General features: G+C 34.0%; 1 protein-coding gene across 2 annotated transcripts; it reads left to right on the top strand.

The window, feature by feature from the left end:
* The first annotated feature begins 1085 nt into the window (after nucleotides 1–1085).
* Nucleotides 1086–18716, top strand: LOC116778411 (cyclin G). Of its 2 annotated transcripts, XM_061525916.1 has the most exons (13): nucleotides 1086–1241; nucleotides 1412–1561; nucleotides 1714–1794; nucleotides 11439–11541; nucleotides 11754–11923; nucleotides 13775–13890; nucleotides 14340–14467; nucleotides 14549–14709; nucleotides 15297–15399; nucleotides 16154–16263; nucleotides 16461–16586; nucleotides 16859–16947; nucleotides 17034–18716. In XM_061525916.1, exons 5-13 carry the CDS (start codon nucleotides 11792–11794, stop codon nucleotides 17104–17106), a joined length of 1038 nt encoding a protein of 345 aa, XP_061381900.1. In that variant the 5' UTR covers nucleotides 1086–1241; nucleotides 1412–1561; nucleotides 1714–1794; nucleotides 11439–11541; nucleotides 11754–11791; the 3' UTR covers nucleotides 17107–18716. The 2 variants fall into 2 exon arrangements, with proteins under 2 accessions (XP_061381900.1, XP_061381901.1); XM_061525917.1 differs by lacking the exon at nucleotides 1714–1794.
* The last annotated feature ends 187 nt before the right edge of the window (nucleotides 18717–18903 follow it).

Genomic DNA, 18903 nt, shown 5'->3' with positions numbered 1-18903 from the left:
AATAGTAATTTTTTACTCAACAACACATTTTAGCGATCTGTTTGAGCAAAACTAACGTCTCCTTAACATATGTTAAAACAATACTGTGCCTTAAATACGAATATCTTAACAAGTTTGTATACAGTGATATAGATTATCAAATCCATATAATTCCGCTTGCAATATTTTTTTGATCTATATAAATATATATTCTAAACGAAATTTAATATCATTTTCCAAAGAGAGACACATAAATTTAGTTATTATTTGGAAGTGTCAAAATTAACAGATACTGAATTTTAGAGTCTATATATTTTGTATTAAATATATAGGCAATTAAAATAAAAGTGAAATTAAGTTTTTAGGATGCGGGATACTACGCTTTTTTATTGTTTTATATCTACATGATCAACATTCCGGTTTCTTTACAGTAATGTCGTGGTCACGGACAAACCTTTTCATCTCATCTGGATCTTAATCCATATTTATATATAAAATAATACAAAACACGTATCCGAAAGCCCAATTTTTATTAAAATGAGTACACATGAAAATCTCAGAAATAATTTATCGAATTTAACCCACCTCTTTATTCTTATGAGGTTCGTTTTTATTAATATCAAAGCAATAAACTACTTAATATTAAATAATTATAATCCAGTAATTTTTTTTTTTTATTTAAATAAAACTAGTATTATTCGGATTTACTACGCGGATTTTATTATTTAAAAACTACATAATCCCGACGTTTCGGTTACTTTGCAGCAACCGTGATCACGGGCAGATGAGGTACTAGTTTTATTTAAATGAATACTCGCGAAAATCTTAGATCTCATTTTTTTTTTTATATTTTTCAAAACCATGTATTCCTTTAAAATTTGTATTTGTTACTTTTCACTTTCTTTGTAGTAATTTAAAATTACTTAACTTATTTAAAAGTAAACAAAGATTTTAAATTTTTATAAATATATTCAGCACTTTTTCAATTTATAACATATTAATTTAAGACTTTAAAATATGTTACAATGTTTAAAATTATGGTAGAATTAATAAAACATTTATATAAACATGGCAACACTCGATCACCTTTGTTTACTACACTAAGCTTAGATTGCTCCTCCAAAACAATTTTACGTGTGTATTTAGTCAGTTGCATTATAAATTTTGTTGGGAGTTTGTTATCTCTTGTTATTCTATTATAATAGATAATCTAATTTGACTTTATTTTGCAAATTACAGTTACAATCCAAGTTAATTGAAAGGTAATTTGAAAGTTGATGTATACGGTTTCTTTGTTTAATCTGGTAAACAGCTAGCGACGTTGCCGCTCCTAATAGACGAGCTTTTTTAGTTCATAATCATTAAATCATAATTCTTCATACTTCGATACGATTGTTGTTATAATGCAACTAAAAATTAAGTTATATTACAGTGTCCTGAAATGTGTTATTCGGAACAATATACGCTATCTGACGCAATAACGGTTTGGCAACAGCGCTTCGTATTGGAATGAATATTTGCCTGATGTATTAGAAAAGGTCATCGCTTGTTTGGATTTCCACATTTACCCCCGATTTATGTGGTGAGTTTAAAAATTAGTATAACGTCTTTTATATTTATAATATCTTTTGAAGCGTATGAGATATTTGAGTTTCCCGCGCAGTGACGTAATACGGATTTCGAATGTCCACCATCTTTTCCCGTTTCTGACAGTCATCTTTTGAGTTGTTCAAGGTTCAGTTCGGAAGAGGTGAATTAAAATTTCTCCCATCATAAGGTGTTTTCCACATCAAAATTCGCCACGGAAGCATCCGGGTAAGCTTGGAAATCTCATACGCGATCAAACATATAGTTACACATACTATTATTCGCATGAATAAGGTTGATGACTTCATATTGTCTAACCTACATTTGCCTCGAGTTTTTTTGGGTCAACCACTATCTTAATAAGTTACTAAGTTTTGAAACACAGAAATTATTGTAGCATTAAATTTAATCTCCTATATGCATGGTAGATATATATTTAATATCATTCAAGAACTTTCAGCGTATTTCATAAAAGTTTTATATTGACACGACTAACTCGGTAACGCGCCAAAAATGGCTTTTTTTTGTCGTTTTCCATAGATTAATGTGTTATATCAAGTTGTCTTATAACATAGAAATATCATTTACTTGTAGCTTCTAGAACGCTCCGGAATCTAACTTGTTCGTACTTGTTACTGTCGCGAGACAAACGACTATTTTTATACTTCGCATAATGATATTGATATAGCACATGAATGTTGCCCCCATACTGCGAAACTAAAGTTTAAAACGTTACGTAATTAATCAGAATTTGGAGTTGTTTTTTGTTTAAATATATATAATTTAACAAAAATTTCACCTTACTTTACTCGTTTTTACTCATACTCTATATTAAATAAAATTAATGAAAATTTGTATATTAAATTTTTATGGTTATCTCAGTAATAGTAAATAATAGATTCTAGGCCTTACAACATTAAGTATTTTTTACCATTTTAATTAAGAAAACTAATATTTTTTACTACTGATATTAAATTAAATCATATATAAATAATTTAGTTCCTTATAAACAGTTACAAATAAGTATACAATAATATATTTAGCTATAATGATATGATTGTAATCAAAATTTACTATAAAATAAATTAGGCAACAACGCCCCGGACATTTGCATGTACATATTATATAATGTGTCTTATATATCCTGTTTGTGAACATAATAATATCGTACTACCCTCGAAATAAGACAAAAATTAAAATAAGCAAGGAGTTTGTGTTAATGAGGTTTTATACTATATTCTCATTACAAATTTATACTCGAACTATACAGACCTACATACTGGCTATCATGGGTGGAGCTTTATGAATGAGACTGGATACTGTTTGTATTTAGTTTGCTTATGTGAACTCGTATTAAGGATACATTATGAAATAAAATTATATAATTTGGGAGTAATGAAGAAAAAATTGTTGGACGGAGTGTCCGACTCGATATTGGGGTCATTGATAACAATGCCAAAATTATTGATAACAGATACTCAGTGCATTGCCAAATACGATATACGCAATCGTATTAAGCCTTCCCCGATTTTAACATCATACTAACTTAATCACCTTGGTTCTTATGGGGTGCTTTCTGCGACACTAATATTTGTTGGACAAACTTCAAGAGATCATTTCCGTAACTAAAGACCGTATCATATTAAAACTGTATAACAAATTATTAGGTTGTAATATTAAAAAATTGCTGGAACTATTTCCATAAAACTTTTGCATTTCGATATCAACATTTTGGGAAAGAGGGCGATGGTTTTTTTTTATCACAAAATAAATTTCGACAGAGTGCTCTGATTAAAATCTTTTTGGAAGTTTATTATTTTTAATATTTTTTATTAATATTGATAATTTAAATATTCACATAGTTCCCCTCAACGAAACTTCAATACATATTTACACAGATGTTGCCGTACGAGACACGATAACATCGCAAATTGTAAATTACATTGTTAAGTCTGAATAGAATGACAAGGATAATTTACACTTATTTCTATAGATAATTATAATTTTTAAAACGAAATTAAACTCAATATTATTGAATACATTTATATTATCTGTATTCGAATCTAACACTGCCGGGTTTTGAATCGTAGGCAATTTAACAACTGAGCTATAGTGTCCTTACTAAAGATACTTACACACACACACAGATATATATATATGTTTGTGTTTAGTATTAAAAATGTCTAAATTCTTATTCCGTTACCAGTAAGGACGCGTTATCTCAGTTGTTAAAGCTGTCTGCATCTGATATCACGACAGTCACGCCTTCAAACCCAGCTCGTTACTATACGTTCAGCTTACATTTCAATGCCTAACTCATTTGCCCTTCTCATAACTATACTTTGAAAATATACGCTAAATTCATGTTCCGTATATAAAAAAAAATAATGATAAAAAAATATTATCCATACTGGTTTGATTCGAAGATTACAAACGGAATGCATACTGGTTGTGTCACAGTGCTTTGCTCGCATTTAGAAATCTTATAACGAGTTGTTTATACACACATGATCAGGTCTATGACCAAAAAACTCGTTATTTTCACAATTTAAACTATAATAATGATATTTTTACGATAAAAATGTTTTTCTAGTTATTTATTTTTATGTATTAGTAAACATGGCGTACAATCTAAAGAAGTTATTTGTGTATATAAATTTTATAATTGTACTATATGTTTTTGTTATTAGATTAACTACATACTCCGACGTTTCGGTTACTTTACAGCAGCCGTGATCACGGAGACGAGATGAAATCTTAAATTATTTTTTATTCGGATTGCACAATTCTAATTTAAAAATTTGGGACAAAGTTAAAAATTTGTTTATCTACAATGTTATCTCTCTCTTATCAAGCGGTTCGATTCTCGGTTGTGCCGTAAACTATTATTCGGTTTTATTACTAGGCTAGGTAAATATTTCCTTGAACACGCCTAGCGTGTCATAGTATTGTTTTAGAATGTAGGGAAGTTTGTTGCGAGTTCATTAAAAAAAAATACTAAACAGATTTCGATGAAACTTTACAGAGATATATCTCATACATTATAATAGCACATAGTATATAATGTGTCCTTCAGTCCGTGTAGTTCACGGGAACACTTCATGACAGTTGTATTGTGTGAAGTAACGCGACACGCGATAGATGGCGCTGACGGTTGGCGCACATGTATATGGCATCAACAAATTATACCAATACATACGTGAACCTAAATCCAAAGTCCATACGGAAGAATTCGCAGGCGAGAACGAGTTTTATCACGACACCACCATGACTAGTACGTGTTACGTAGTTACTGACGGTTTTGTAGATAATAAACACATCTGGTACGTGATTCCGGCAACATAGTATTCTATTCTATTCTATTTTAGTTTGCATGAACAACATATGCAAACCGGGAGTAACTCTAAGTATAGTGGCATAGAAAGCTTTACATTATATGTATATGTATATTAAATTTAATTCTCATACAAAAAAAATAATATCTCCAAGGTCATGCTCATTAGTTCGCCTCGATAAATTATCGTTTACTGTCTGTCGGTGATGGCAAAAATATTTGAATGGAAAATTTAATGTATCATAAAAAAAACGACACTTGATTGAAAAACATATCATAAAAAAAGCCTTTGAATTTTTTCGTAAGAAAACGAACGAATATATATATATATATTTATATGGCAGCTGTGTCTGAAGGTGTTTCGAGGCTCGCCTCTCAAAAAATTTTCGTAAGCCCAGACCAGTCAACTGTTAACCTTTTCGTACCTCAAATTATTCTGTTATTTTCGGCGACGCCTAATATCGTTTGGCTAGTTTACGACCGCGTCTCCGCTCGCGTATAACTCACATAAATATGTGTTATGTAAAAATATATTTTATTTTTATCTTACAGTTACCATAGAATTGATTTTGATAAGGTTTTAATATTTATGTAGATGGTGATTTGATTGTTGAGAATGTATATGTACTTATTATGTTAAGTTTTTGAATTTATATATATATATATATATATATATTTGCCAAGCATCCTTGTTATTAAACGTTCCAGAACATCCATCTTAATAGTCGGCTAAAAATTTTCGGTCTTTGATAATTTAAAACATCACTTGTTAAATGCATATCAGAGTTCATTGAACTCGTAATACTATTGATAAAAATTGTAATTTCTTCGCATATGCCCTAGAAATATATATATATATATATATATATATATATATATAAACTAGAATATTATAACTTATAGTAATTTTATTGTTTTGTTTGGAAAAAATATATATTTTGCGTATCAAATTATTTTTCACACTCGACTAAGTTTACATATAAAATACTATTATTCAGTACATGTTATTTGCTCATTTATTTACGTAGTACAAGTCGTCCTTACTTCTAAGTCAATTACAGCGAGATGACGACATTGAATATTAAAAATGAAATTGCCTGTAATTATTTAACTGGCTCTGATATATAACCTCAGGGTTAGTTAAAGGATAAACTTTTACCCGACCGCTACTAAGAAAGACTGTTATGTGTTTAACCTCCGTACATGTACAACATAATTTAATCTTTAAATTTTTGCATCATTATGTATAATATTTAATATTGGTATATAAAATTAATAGATATTACATAGAAAAATATGAAAAAAGATTACATTAAATTATAAAGATAATTCACTATATTTTACCACACATGTTCCATACGAATACTTTGATACTGACAGTGTTCAGTCGGACTGCAACACGCACTAAGGCATTCATATCGTGACTCGAAATGAAAACTTTCACAAACATCACATCTACCGAGTCTGGGATTTTTATTTAGTGAGACAAAGAATTGTTTGAAACGTGCAATTAGTACTTACGTAATATTTTAAATACGGAAACATGTTTGGGTGTGTGTACGTCTGTTGCTCGTTCACGATATAACTACTGAACAAATTTTGATGAAACTACTATAAAATATGTGATACATAATAATAACACATAGTATATAATGTGTCCTACAGTCAGTATAGCGTTTTAAAATTTCCCGTTTAAAATAAAATCTGATCGTTCTTAGTTTTATTTATTTAAATAATATATCAGGCGCCATACACATGGATAGATATTTGTATTTATTCTATGGAAGTGTGATATTTTCATAGCTGAGTTCGCGGTCGGTTAATATGTATGTATGTTTGTCCTCCCACATAACCTCGCCAAGCTTTCACCTCTACCAGTGTGATGTCACGTACGCCAGGCTTGATCGTCGCCTGACCGTATTAAGGTCACGCGCCGGTAGAGTCTCATGTATATAAATAAAAAACAATTTTATATTAGTTAATTGAAATGAAAAACAAATATATATATATACGCAAGTAAATACATAATATAATATTGTTTTACGTAAATATTACGCGTTTATACTTTAGATAATACGACAGTATACGTAAACGTTCACGTAATCGGGTGTCTGAAATCTGAATGAACAATAATAGACATTTACGTAAGCACATTACACGTAATTACGTTTAAGCTCGTGTTGGTTTGTGATTGTTGATTTTTTGGCAAAAATATAGCTTTATATATATATATATATACTTCTGATGAGTTTACCGACAACGAACAGACAAACTCATCTATCCATCAAATGGAAGTTGCAACGGCCTTAAGCTCAATAAAGTTTCCTTAAGTGTATATCTTCTACGAAGGTTATCCTTTGGCCATTTTAATGGAACAAACAGTTTCATTGTACGTTCTAGTTGTTTTGTATTTATCAATGTGTTTTTAAGTTAAACTTTGTAATTTTCTTCATAATGGTTTTTAAAACCGAAAATGTTATGACGTAATGTATGTCAAGGCTGTTTATATTGAGTGATCTGCAATTGGTTGGTTGGAGTTAATATTCTAGTCGGTTCTTACTATATATATATATATATAGGGACAGCTTCTGCTATATTTATATATATATATATTGTTTTTTATTCTCGACTGTTTTATTTATACCCCAGCTAACCTTTGGACGCCGTTCAATTAGTTAAAGTTAAAATTCTTTTTTAAAAATATTTAAAAGTCGCCTTATGATAACATATTTTTCTCATTCATATCAATCATCTCTGTCGCTGTATTTGTACAATGGTATGCTTACAGTAAATCTGCAAGGACAAAACTCTAAACGTAGAGTATTAACGTATTTTGATTATGGGAAACGGTGAACGTTACGTTTGATCGTACTGTTATGATGTCGCAGGAGGTACAGGGAATGTATACATATATAATTTTATTACGGTGTGGTAATCTTGGATTGAAACCTAAATTTACAGTACAATGACCTTCACCCTGGCACCTATCTCTATCTCTCTCACACTTATTGCTATCCCTCTCCCTAAAGAAGATCTGTGACCGCTGCCCGTCAGCTGTTTCTGAACATCTGTTCAAATTAACGTCTCGACTTGGCCAATATTTTCCCATCTAATGCTCCGTATAATTTTAACAGAACAGCGATGTTTATAATCATTCTGTTTGACGAATATTACATAGCTTAAAACTTTCATTATTTAAATGAAACTAGTATTTTTCGAATAAACTACGCGTGATTTATTTTTGTAAAAAACTACACACTCCCGACGTTTCGGTTACTTTTCAGCAACCGTGATCACGGACAGACGAGATGTTAGATCTCATTACTTTGATTATGTTACGTATATGTATATATAATTTTATAAAATTCTTGGCGATGTATAATTAATTGAGAATTTATTTCGTGTCTCAGTATGTATGTATGTATAACAATTATAAGTACAAAAGCCATTGTTACAGCATTTTCCATTCTCATGATATGTTCCTATTGTCTCGGTGAAATCACTCTATGTTAATTACTAAGTATTGCGCGCGACTTCGTCAGCTCGCCCGTCGATATTATGTTCAGGGAGAAATGCAGTGTTGATGCCATATATATGTGCACCAACAGTCAGCGCCATCTATCGCGTGTCGCGTTACTTCACACTGTACAACTGTCATGAAGTGTTCCCGTGAACTACACGGACTGAAGGACACGTTATATACTATGTGCTATTGTCATGTCTAAACTACATCTCTGTGAAGTTTCATCGAAATCTGTATAGTATTTTTTTTTAATGAACTCGCAACAAACTTTCCTACATTCTAAAACAATACGATGACACGCTAGGCGTGTTCAAGAAAGTATTTACCTAGCCTAAGGTCAATCGAAATCCGTTGAGTCGTTTTTCTCTTAAACGGAAGAGTGACGTCACAATGTATTTTGTACACTGAAGCATTACTCTAAGGCTATGCTATATCTATTTTTAATATTATTAACGTATATTAAAGTAAAGGATAACATTTCTCACATTAAGGTGAACGAACTCGAAACAAACAAGACAAATACGTCAGCTGTGATATTGTTTATCGTGTTTTTCTGTTTTTCAAACCAAAAATACAATAATGTCATGTTTTGCGATGATGCGCGCCGATAGAGATGTTGATAGCTTCAGACCTTAGTGTCATTTGGCGATGTTTACTTCATACTAACAGTTTTAAAGTATCTCAATACGATCCCGCGAATGTATCTTGTTATATGAGATACTATTATTAGGGTACTCCATGAACTATTTATAAGATTTCTGTCTGTGCGTGTGTGAGGTTTAATATCAGCAACGGCTGTGACGATTCGAGTGCGGTTTACGTTTATGTATAGTGATGAATCATGAGATCAATTATTGATGTCATTGTCTGTACAATTTCTATCTGTATACCACTAAATAAAGTTTAATCTATATATACAAGATAGTTATATCGAATATAAAACAAAACGAAGTCGCAGGCAGATGTTAGTTTCATAATTTCTACATATCTATACATATATATACGCAATTCAAAACTTTCACTGTGTTTCCGTCACGCTTGACGACACGACCAGCTCGTAGCGGACTCGCACGAGCCAAACGCACTGTAAAGCATTTGTACGAATAGCTTTAAAGTGTAACTACCCTCAATATTTCCTTCTAAATAATTTTTATCTCATCTCATACATGGAAACGTAACAAAAATCTCCTCATCTTTAATTTTATTCCCTGTGATAGTCTTTCCTCGTGACTTTGTATTTTTTTAAATTTAAATATCCAAAATATAAATTAGTGATGTGTATTTATTGAACTAAGAAATACTCGACTCGAAAATACATTACTTTAAGTTTCATCGAAGTCTGTTTAGTATTTTTCACTTTTATAATATTAGTAGTACATATATATATGTACTACTATTATCCAGTCCAATAGTATGTTTTTCATTACGTTATCAACAGATATACAAATATATAAAATTATCTGCGTGCCGTGATGTCATCACGTGTGATGTGTATGATACGCGTGATAGCTTAATTTCACTATCGCGTACATGCTATCACCCCCTGGTTTTGCTTGTGATGTCCAGAATTAAGGGAGAGGTACATAAGTCTAGTGTCGCGACATCTTGTGTTTTTTTAACGAAACATGGAAATGATGAAAAAAAATGACGTTTCTTTTTTATTTAAAATACAAAACTGTCCGTGTGATACCTTTGAATACTTTAGACGTATTGTATTTGTCTAAACTAGATATTTCCTTATAAATGAGCTATGAGATGGTAAAAGTTTTATCAGGATAAATTCAGCCGAGTGTTTAATTTACTAGCAGTCTGTTACACATTTTGTGCATAATTAGTACGTGTTAATAAGTGTACTATACTAAGATGCATGAACGTAAAACGTTTTGTTTGACGTACTTTCACTCGTACTAAGCAGTACTAACAGTTCAATGTCTAGAATGAGCATGTCTATAAAAGTTAACGTATGCGAGACGCGTACTTTTTATAGTTCTTGCTTTACGCTGTAACGAACAAACAAATGAATTACATACATATACATATATTGCTTGTTTAATATAATAAAAATACATGGACAAAGTCAGCAGCAGCGGCTTGCTCGCTTGTTCGCTCAACAAAACATATGATTGCCAAATTAGTGGCAGATATATGCTAAGGTCACGGAAAGGTCATTGCAGTGTGCGAAAATATGAAGCAATACTTAGTTTAAACTCATATCGAGTAATATTTAAATAAAATTATATATATATATGTATATGTACATTATTGTTAATTTTATCTTTTATGATGTTATTATTTAATATCGTTGTTATTATAAATAAATTTTTACGAATATGTTTCTTTGGAACATATATTTTTATTTTTGTTTCTATTATGTTTCTATTAAAAATATTATAATTTTACTTAGTATAAGTACAGATTTCGCATCAATAGCTGCTGATTGTATTAAAGCTGACTGTTCAGGATATTTCTTGAGTGAAATCATTCAAATTAACATCAAAATCGTTACAGGTTTTAGAAATATAGTTTATGCATATAATCCTGTCAAGAGACCCCAGCGCTTGCTGCGTTAGACCTTCGAGGGTCGGATAAACATAGTGTTAAGGGTTATCCTAAGGGTTAAACCCGGTGTGCACTACGGGGTTAAGGATTTTGACCGTGGCGTTAAATTTAACCCACATTTGTCCATAAAAGGACCTGGCCGTTACAGTACTGTTCAACCATTACTGTCCTTATCTGACTTGAGCGAAGCGGCGGGGCAATTGTCTTTCAACAAGACATTGGATTCCGTAGCTTTGGGCTTATTCCCATCAAAAATCCGCATTTATTCCTATCAAAAAAAGCACCTATTCAGGGTTGGCTCTGTCTTCTACAAGGACTCGGCCGGCTTTATATTCATCTACCCACGAAATCATCGACATCATCCAACTACCCACAAACCCTCCAACATCGGACGTCCTCCAACCTCCACCAAAGCCCTCCATAACGCTGCCAGCGTTTACCCAAGTCTCTCGTCAGGTACTAGGCCCCCCGCGCCCGGTCGGAGGCAGTCGGAGGTCTACGAGCATTGGGCGGATCGGTGCTGGCTACAAAACTCTTGGTTGCACAAAAGCAAGCTCAAGTAAGTTACGTTACTACCATATATATGTGAGGAATCATCTGAGGATACTCACTAGGCCCCGTAAGTTATTCTGACGCTCAAGTTACGTAATTGCAAAGTTTCAATCAAAATTTGCTGGTCATATTACAAAGTTAATGAGCTATAGGGGCGCTAATGAACATATATATGCTGTAACCTTAGTCCACGTCTGTATGAGTATTGATGAACACCAGGTGCCGATTCACCCGACGCTCGCAGCAGGCCACCGGCGATGTCGAGAGCGGGCGGCGCACACCCGGATGCTGACGGAGAAGATCTGAACACCATGTATACAACGCTTAATGAATATCTGCTGCTGGAGAACAAGTTTCAGCCGAGGCTGTGTCTGCCGGAGGACAGTGAGGTATGTACACACACACACACTCACGCACACACAGACACACACACACACATATATATATGTATGATTTTGTCTTTCGTGAAACTACTTTATATAAACTCATTATTTTGTTGACTCTTAACTACATAACAAACTAGATGCTTGTCGTTTTTCATACACTATCAGTAACTGATAAGCCCGCGTCTTTAAGAACAAGCGTATTTTATTGTGTGATAATGAATTTGACATTGAAACTGAACACACCACCCCGGCTGAAGTCGGCTGTGACGTTGAAATAAGACTAATACATTAATACTTACTACGCGTTATTATAGTGTCTTTAAAAACTACACACTGTCGACGGTTCGGTTATGACTCGGAATGACTCGGAGTAATCCGATAATATTAGTTTAATTTAAAAGAAAACTCGCGAAAGTCTTAGATCCTGACTGTTCGTTTGTAACGTAATGTTTGCTCGTACGGAACGAGAGTAAAATGTATGGTAATAAACTCGTTAACTTAGCTGAATGAAGTAAATGATAGTAATATAACGTTGTTTCTAACCGACTGCGAAGAGGAAGGTTGTGTGTTCTACCATTGTGTATGTATGTTTGACTCTGTCTGGAACTCGTTACAACTCAGCTTTTCTTTAACATACGAAGCTTTAAAACTTTTTGCATTAGTAGAAATTATTAACTTAATTTATATGATATCAAACTGTAAACGCGACGTATTCAGTGTGACGATGCGAACATGTAGTAAGTATAGCGGAATCAGTTTGTATTGTGTATTGTACTAATGACAAAAAAATATTTATATTGAATCATCGAGAGACCTTGCTTGTCAAAATTTCAAGTACAAAGTCCCATAAAACTAGTTGCCATTAGGATTCAAATATTTCGGGGCCTCTGATAGGTGGATATATATATATGTGTGAGTGTGTGTATCTCCTCACCAAACCTACCTTTACGCGTAATAATCTCGTTATTGTAAAAAAGTACATAATTCTTCTGAGCTTAGTAAGAGTTTAATTTACATTGGTACGCTGATAGTGTCAACGTATGTCACTGTTTCATAGTCTAATAAATGGTGTTCTGTGTCACGTTGATACTGTAAGTTGTTAGTTACACGATTGTTCGTACTAAGAATGTAATACCATTTGAATTGTAATTGCTTGCAACATAAAAATTGCGCGGAAAAAGTGTTAAGAATGTTTCACACTGACCCCGAAATTGAACCTTGAAGCTATGCTAATGTGTCCGCTGCCTTACGTGAAACATCTCACGATTTTAATGTAACGAACGTTCGCCGTAAAATAACCGCTGAGCAGATTGTCGTGAAACTTTTACTGTTTCACAGTCATAATTACAGAATAATATTTGTTTGTGTAAGTTTTTTTTTTAATAAACACCAAATAATATTTATTGTTTATGTTTTCTCCCAAAATTAATCTTAGATAGATTAAACCTCATCACTTTTATCACAGCCACGATCTATATTTTATTTTCGATTTTTTTAACATAAAACAGCCATTATTCAATGACCTCTTAGTAATAACCAACTAAAATTAAGGAAAATAATATACTTTTATATAAATAAATTTAAATACAATAACATATAAATTTTACGGAGATTTATTATAATTGTATCTTCACCTGATGGCTATAACTGTAATTATACTTACTAAGTGTTCGCAGAATTAATAGTAATACGGACAGTATCACGTTTTACATTCATATACTTTCACATGTTAGTATAAAAATTTTCTGAGATTAGTTTTAATATCCAAACTAGTGGTAAGAGTTCAGCAATTTGCTGAGTATTGTTTAGGCTGTTATTACGTATCCTTATTGACCGGGTGTGACGTCATTTCAGAATGGAGACGTGACAACCGGCGCCAGGGACGGAGCTGCCCACGTCCTGCGCTGTCTCAAAGTATGGTTTGATCTGCCGGCCGAAGTGTTGGTCAACGCTATCAATCTGTTTGACCGGTTAGTATTATATATATATACAGAGAGACAGAGAGAGAGAGAGAGAGAGAGAGAGAGAGAGAGAGAGAGAGAGAGACTTGCTATTAACCGCGACTCCCTCTTGTGTTTAAAAATGTTCAGAGAGTAACATGTAATATTGAGTGTGTGTGTGTTCGTTTGTGTGCGTGTGTGTGTGTTTACCATGCTATTATAATGTATGAGTAATATCATTGTATGTACATCAACATACGTTTAATAAATTTTGAGTAAATTCAAAAATGTAACCCAATAGTACTATATATATACAAGCAACTGTGTCGCGACAAGCTCGTTTCCTATTTAGTAGCCTTTGTTATGCAAAAAAGTTGATTTATATATATATATATATATATATGTCTGTCCTGCAAGTAATTAGTTCCCTAACGCAAAGTGTCGGATACAGAAGCCTCATGACGTCATATGTTTTTCAGTTTCCTGTCCAAGATGAAGGTGAGGCCGTGCCACGTGCCGTGCATAACGGTGTCCTGCATGAACATAGCCATAGACGAACACGCCGAGACGGTCAAGCAGGCCAGGAACGTCACCATCGAGGAGCTGGGTTAGTTACCACCTACCACCTACACCATAGTTATATATACAGCAATTTTTCAAATATTCTATTACTATATTTCGCCCACAGTACTCGTCTCCCAGTCGGCGTGTACAGCCGGCGACGTGTCACGCATGTCGTTGGTGATAACGAACAAGCTGGCTCTGGCCGGTCACAGGTCGATTACTGTACTGCACTGGCTGAAGCTGTTCCGGAAGTTGGTCGCAGCTGCCAGCGACACGGTACTTCCGGTGAGTGGCTATGTTATACCAGTTTCCGGCTCTATTTACCGTAACACCCTCCTTTGGAGATCGCTATAGATAAATTTTACCCGTCTGTTACTCCAATAGTAGAGATTTTTATTCAATTTTTTATTAATAAAATTGCTGTGCCAGTTTTCGTGTAATTTTTTAAAACAAATATATATACATACAGAATAAATAGCATTTAAGTTATATCTATGAGTAAAAACAGTCTAAACAATAAAATTTGGTTGTCCGTGGTAGTATGGCCTACACACATGACACAGGAATGACTTAAAAATTGAAAAAAAAAACTAGCTTTAAAAGTATTGGAAATTAAGTGAATTTTACAAATTGTAGGTAGTTTGTGCAGAACGTACATGAGCTGAGCTGTTTCAGTGAAAATGTATAGACATATCACGGCTGTCACAATGAGAGATAATTTAATGGAAGCCGAGTAATGTGGACAATACACGTACTAATTGTGTGATAAAAAAAAGATATTTTACGACTATTTTTCTTCATGTACATAATATTTTTTACATTTCCCCTAATATATTTTTTATAATTCCTATAATAATTACCTGTATCCCCAGGAGGACGACCTCATCAACCTGCTGGAGATAGCTGTGTGTGACGCTCGCTGTGTCAACTCACGGACCAGTGAGTTGGCGTTGGTGCTGATCTTCCACAAGCTAGGTGAGTTTTATATATATATATAAATGTTTTAAACTCATCGTGATGAGATCTGAATATAACACAAACGAGAGATTTGAACACACAATCTACGAGCTGTTGATCTGTCACCAACCAACCAACCAACCAGGAGACCAGGACTCAGTCTGTTGGTAAAAACGAACAGAGTCCTGATCTCCTGACAACTGATTACACGTGGTCTCCCCTCCCCTACACTCACATATTCCCACTATATATATATGAGACTGAAGTTTTTATAAAGTAAGTGAGTACTCCAGACGGGACGTTTTATCATCAATTTCATGTCTACAAAGATTCTCAAAGCATTATCTAAAATTTTAATGTACAGTCATGTTTAAATCTAACCTGTTGAAACGGGATTCGAACCTGTGACTTGTGGGTAATGAAGTCACTTTGCCAACTGAGCTATAACGTCCACAACGGTTTTGACGAATTTTTCGTCGAAAAAAAAACTATTGTATTCGAAAAAAAAACTATTGTATTTCGTCGAAAAAAAAACTATTCTACTCCGCTTTCATTATTTTAACAACGCTACGACCCGCGTTTTGCTTCGAAGCAATCGTGATCAAGAAGACGAGACGAAATATTCTAATCTTGGTCCGTATCGGGAGTATGTAGTTTTAAAGAACGCGTAATAAAACCGAGATTATTACGTTTATTTCAACGTAAGTGTAATATTTTTAACGTTTCCTGTATTGTAGGTACTGTAATGTTTTTTTTTTATCTGTTCCGGCAGAGCAACAGTTCGTGAATTGGAGCCGACGTGCCTCTGAGGGCGGCCCTCCTGTCCCCGAACAAGCCTACTATCTGTACGAGTTCGCGGCCCAGTTACAGCAGCACTGTCATGTGAGGAGACAAGACATACATACATACAGACATATACAATACAAGCAGTGCTCAGTGCTTAGTAAATTATAACAGTATTGCGATTCTTATAAAAATATATGCGGCAAAATGTCTATCAGAATTGTCGCGTTGTCTGGGAATTAATTTTTTTTATTTGTATGTAGTAAGATTTATATGGGTTTGTTTATTGCTTGAAGATGTCGGACGAGTCTCTGGTGGCGACCCACCAGTTGGTCCGCGATGTGGCGGCTCGGTACGAAGCGAGGTTGAAGGCGCCCCACAGACAGCGGCTAGTGTGGAGGCTGTCTGAACGAACTTTAAAGGTATGAACACGCACACAGAGAGAGAGAGACAGACACACACACACACGCACACAGAGAGAGAGAGAGAGACAGACATACACACACACACGCACACACAGAGAGAGAGACAGACATACACACACCGACACACAGAGAGAGAGAGACAGACATACACACACACGCACACAGAGGGAGGGAGACAAACACACACACTCGCACAGAGAGAGAGGGAGACATGCACACTAAGTACATTATACATGTGAAAGTAGTATAACCTGTGTATATAAACACAGGTGCTCCGACCGACGGACCGTCTGACGTCATTGTTGCCCACCATCGAGGAACAACACCTGACGGCGGACGCTACGCCGAAGAGAAATAGGTAACGTATAGGAATTATTACTTGAAGTGCTGACTATATATATAGTACGACAAGTGGCAAGTAGTAACCCACGTGTACACACACAGAACCGGCAGCGAGAGCGAGGAGACCTGCGACTGGCCCTGCAGCCCCGTCCTGCCAGTCTACTGTGACAACTGAACGGTACACACCACAGATCACCATCGCCGCCCTAGACGACCACGTTGGCTGTATACGAACAACTGTATCACATCGACACCGGCTGGATGTACAAGCTGTCAGCCTGACGTTAGGCTGGATGTGCATACAACTGACAGATGACATTGGCTGAATATCAACAACCGCGACAGCACCGACTTCCGTTTCACGTCTTCTCCATACTACGTGACATTGGCTGAATGTCGAAGAATCGTGAAACTGACAGATCAATGCTGGCTGAATACAACAATGACATCTGTCACGCGCTAGCAGAAGACGTGATAGTTATCAATCCAACACTGGCTGAATGCAAGAAACCAACAGCTCGGCTGAATACGAAGGACTCGTAATCATTAATAGTATTAAAAAAAAAAACAACCCGATAGTTTGAAAAGCAAGAAGGTTTTACTATTAGTTATGTTCATTTGTATGTATGTGATAATGAAGAGATAGCATCGATATAGTAAGCCTGTGTCTTAGAACGTGGCGCGGCAGGATAACTTATAATTAGATAATACGCTAATTAGAAAGTTAATAAATAATTGACAGAAAATATGCAAAGTTTTATTACACCGGCTATTATCTGATTATAAGTGTGAGGTGGTTAGTTCACTACGGACTGTCCGTTTCGAGTGCTAAACACCCGTACTAAGGGTTGTCGAGAAAACGCGCTCGTTATAGTACAAAGTTTAATAGTGATGTCTGTGGAGCGGGACGAGTTGACGTTAAATATATCAGCAAGCTTTAATAAAATAATAAAAAAATAAATAATAATCACTGCCTCGTCCGCGGAAACATGATTACTCTATTCCATATAATAAGTTAAGTAATATAATTATTGAAGGAAAAAAAAAATAAAAAAAAAACCACCGAATTAATCGTATGTTGTAATTTAAATCGATTTTTTTTCTTTTTTTTTTTTAATAAAATTCTTTATTTGAAAATATTATTCCGACTTGACTCCGGATCGCCGCGTGTTTCGTTAATTGTGTATTTTTGTATGCGGAATCGTAATTGTAGTGTTGTGTAGGACGTGTAAATGAAAATGTAAAAAAAAAATAATATAATTTTTTTTTAAAAAGCATAAAAAAAAACGATCTCAGATTTAATATAATTTTTTTTGTTTGTCTGTCTGTTTGTTTGTTCCGTGTGCATGTATGTTTGTAGATGAATATTAATATATATATATGTATATATTTAAGACGTCTGTTAAGTATTTCTGTACTGAGAATTAATAATTGTACTAATGATTAAGTACTCTCGTATTAATACCATATCATAATTTACTGTCACACGTACGTTTTTATGTATCCGTAACACGAATAACTTGTAAGTAAACGTTGGATCAGACCGATAATATTTTACCGATGTCTGATTTATAGAATATATTTTTATTAATTCTCAGTCCGTTGTACCTTAGTCGGATGGTTCTGTGACTTTGAACACGGTGATACTGTCAGTTTGACGTTATCGAAACCAATGAATGTAAACCAGCTCAAAAATAATGTAACAGTTATATGGAGGGACCATCTTTTTGTTGAGCATTTACAGTGAATGTTAATCTAACCTGGTGGAATATACAATTGAGACTATCAGGCGTTTTATTATAACATTATCCCTGTCGTATGAAAAATAATGAGTTATGAGAACTATTCGTGAACTTTTTATTTTGATTCAAATATGCTTACCATGCGTTTTCAATATAACACGTGGAGTTAGCAGTGTTCCATTGATGAATCATCTAAAACAGTGTTAAGGTAGCTTAATGATAAACGTGAA

The sequence above is a fragment of the Danaus plexippus genome, chromosome 31 (assembly GCF_018135715.1).
Source record: "Danaus plexippus chromosome 31, MEX_DaPlex, whole genome shotgun sequence".
Lineage (NCBI taxonomy): Eukaryota > Metazoa > Arthropoda > Insecta > Lepidoptera > Nymphalidae > Danaus > Danaus plexippus.
This window is presented reverse-complemented; position numbering and strand designations above follow the sequence as displayed.

Excerpts from the sequence above, each read along its gene's own strand:
- LOC116778411 (XM_061525917.1), top strand. The coding sequence starts at position 11,792 with ATGTCGAGAGCGGGCGGCGCACACCCGGATGCTGACGGAGAAGATCTG. Across the intron at positions 13,891-14,339 it reads GCTATCAATCTGTTTGACCG|TTTCCTGTCCAAGATGAAGG; the intron begins GTTAGTATTATA and ends TATGTTTTTCAG. Across the intron at positions 16,264-16,460 it reads AGTTACAGCAGCACTGTCAT|ATGTCGGACGAGTCTCTGGT; the intron begins GTGAGGAGACAA and ends TATTGCTTGAAG.